This window comes from Cyprinodon variegatus, unplaced genomic scaffold (assembly GCF_000732505.1).
Source record: "Cyprinodon variegatus isolate N-32 unplaced genomic scaffold, C_variegatus-1.0 Scaffold2446, whole genome shotgun sequence".
Classification (NCBI taxonomy): Eukaryota; Metazoa; Chordata; class Actinopteri; order Cyprinodontiformes; family Cyprinodontidae; genus Cyprinodon; species Cyprinodon variegatus.
In genome coordinates, this window is record NW_015152899.1 from 727 (window position 1) to 2,515 (window position 1,789).

The window sequence follows — 1,789 nt, forward strand, 5'->3', positions numbered from 1 at the left end:
CCAACTGAAGCTAAAAGTGCAGCAACATATTTTTTAGATCAGTGTTTTTGAACCCTGGTCCTCAAGGCACCCTGCTCTGATGTTTTGGATGTTTCTGAGGTTCAGCAAACCTGATTCAGATGGTTGCAGTTCAGCAAAGCCTGATAATCTGCTATCAATTAATAACAGGTGTGTGAAAGCTGGGAAACATCTAAAACATGCAGAGCAGTAAGCCTTGGGGACCAGGCTTGAAAAACACTGTTTTAGATCATTGTTAGAAAAAAAATAAAAAAAATAAAAATTTGCCCCAAGGAAGCTTTCAGTCGCACACAGTGATGGGACCAACGGCGTTGAAAGTAACGNCACTTTTCTTTTTTCTAAAAAAAAGTACAGTTAGGCACTTGAATCATATTACATTGTACAAAATTAAGTTTAACAAAATACATTTTTTCATGTTATTTCAAATTCCTGAGATGCAGCTGCACAATAGATGTCTTAAAACAGGTCACTTTTTCTTGAATACCTGTTTTCTCTTTTTGTCCACAGCATCATCCTCTTTTGAACCTTTAAAAGGGGACGTGATGAAAATGTTGTTAATGTCTTCTATGGTGTAGATGCACACAGCACTCATGCCCCTGCAAAAAACAGACAGTTAGAGGGGCACACAGCTGTGAAAAAAGACAAAGGTTACAAAAGACTGCAGTGGTTGAGATATCAACTTTGCACAAATGTCACAAGTTTTAGCAAACAGCATGTTGACAGCTTTACAAAACAGGAAGCAGGTGAGCTGATGTCCTCTTTCTTCAGTGCAGCGGTAATTTAACTATTTTAAATTCAGTTTAAAAAACAATTAAAAGGTTGTGTTTTGTTTGGCTGAGTATGATATACAGTATGCCATTTCATTATAAGGCAGATATGGCAAGTCATTATGGTTATACTGCTGGTTTTTGTCACGGTACCTTGAAAAATAAAACTTAAGTTTTAAAAAGCCACTCATGTCTAAGCATTAATTTAAATAGACTTCACTTAAAATCTTACTGTACATAATAGATCAATGGATCGATAAAAGCATAAGACTTACAATTTATATCCCACTGCTTTTAATGCAGACTGAGGTCTTACCATTCATTTCTGAAGAGCCCATAAACTCTGGTATCCTGCCACCGTGGCGCGTCCACAATAGCTACATCTACCAGCTCAGAGAAATGCTGTTTGCTGTCTGGGTTTCCACAATACAGCCTTGCATTCATCAGTGACGTCCACTTAAACCGGAGGTTGTTCTTTGGACCCCCTTCATCCGCCTGGAATAAAACACCAGATGCTTAATCAATCCAGATTAGGATTATTGTGAGCAGTGTACTGAACAGAAGCATCATCTCATTCTGAAGATCTTACCGTACAAACTTGGCTCACAAAGGGGAGCCACATGTCTTTGCTCAGTCCTTGGTCTTTGTTCTTCTCTTTATAAAAAGCATAAACTTTGTTCTGCAATGTTTCATTCTCTCTCCTGCTGACCACCAGTCCCACGTAGTACTGCTCTGCAGACAGAAACACAAAGGATGTAGACTTTGTTTAAGATGGACAATTTCTCCAAATAATCTCATTCTATAATTGCTATTTTTGCTACACGTTTTATAAGAACTGTACCTGATCTAGAGACTACAGTAAATACTTTTGTAATAATTAGGGCTGGACAATCAATTGTTAAACATTTTTTTAAAAATGCAAATCTTTTTTAAATGGTTGACGCCACACGAGTAAGAAACAGACGATCTCCCTCCAGGCCTTTAGGGGTGGTAATATGCTTAGA

General features: G+C 37.8%; 1 protein-coding gene across 1 annotated transcript in view; it reads right to left on the reverse strand.

The window, feature by feature from the left end:
- Positions 1-502: 502 nt before the first annotated feature.
- The window catches only part of LOC107080878 (semaphorin-7A-like), a gene marked incomplete at its 3' end in the record, with an annotated part of 4,552 nt that continues 3,265 nt past the window's right edge, over positions 503-1,789 (reverse strand). Inside the window, exons 3-5 of the mRNA XM_015369085.1 lie at positions 1,375-1,517; positions 1,102-1,280; positions 503-614 (exon numbers count right to left, since the gene is read on the reverse strand). Coding sequence (XP_015224571.1) covers positions 503-614; positions 1,102-1,280; positions 1,375-1,407 — 324 coding nt within the window. The remainder of the gene's footprint in view (positions 615-1,101; positions 1,281-1,374; positions 1,518-1,789) is intronic.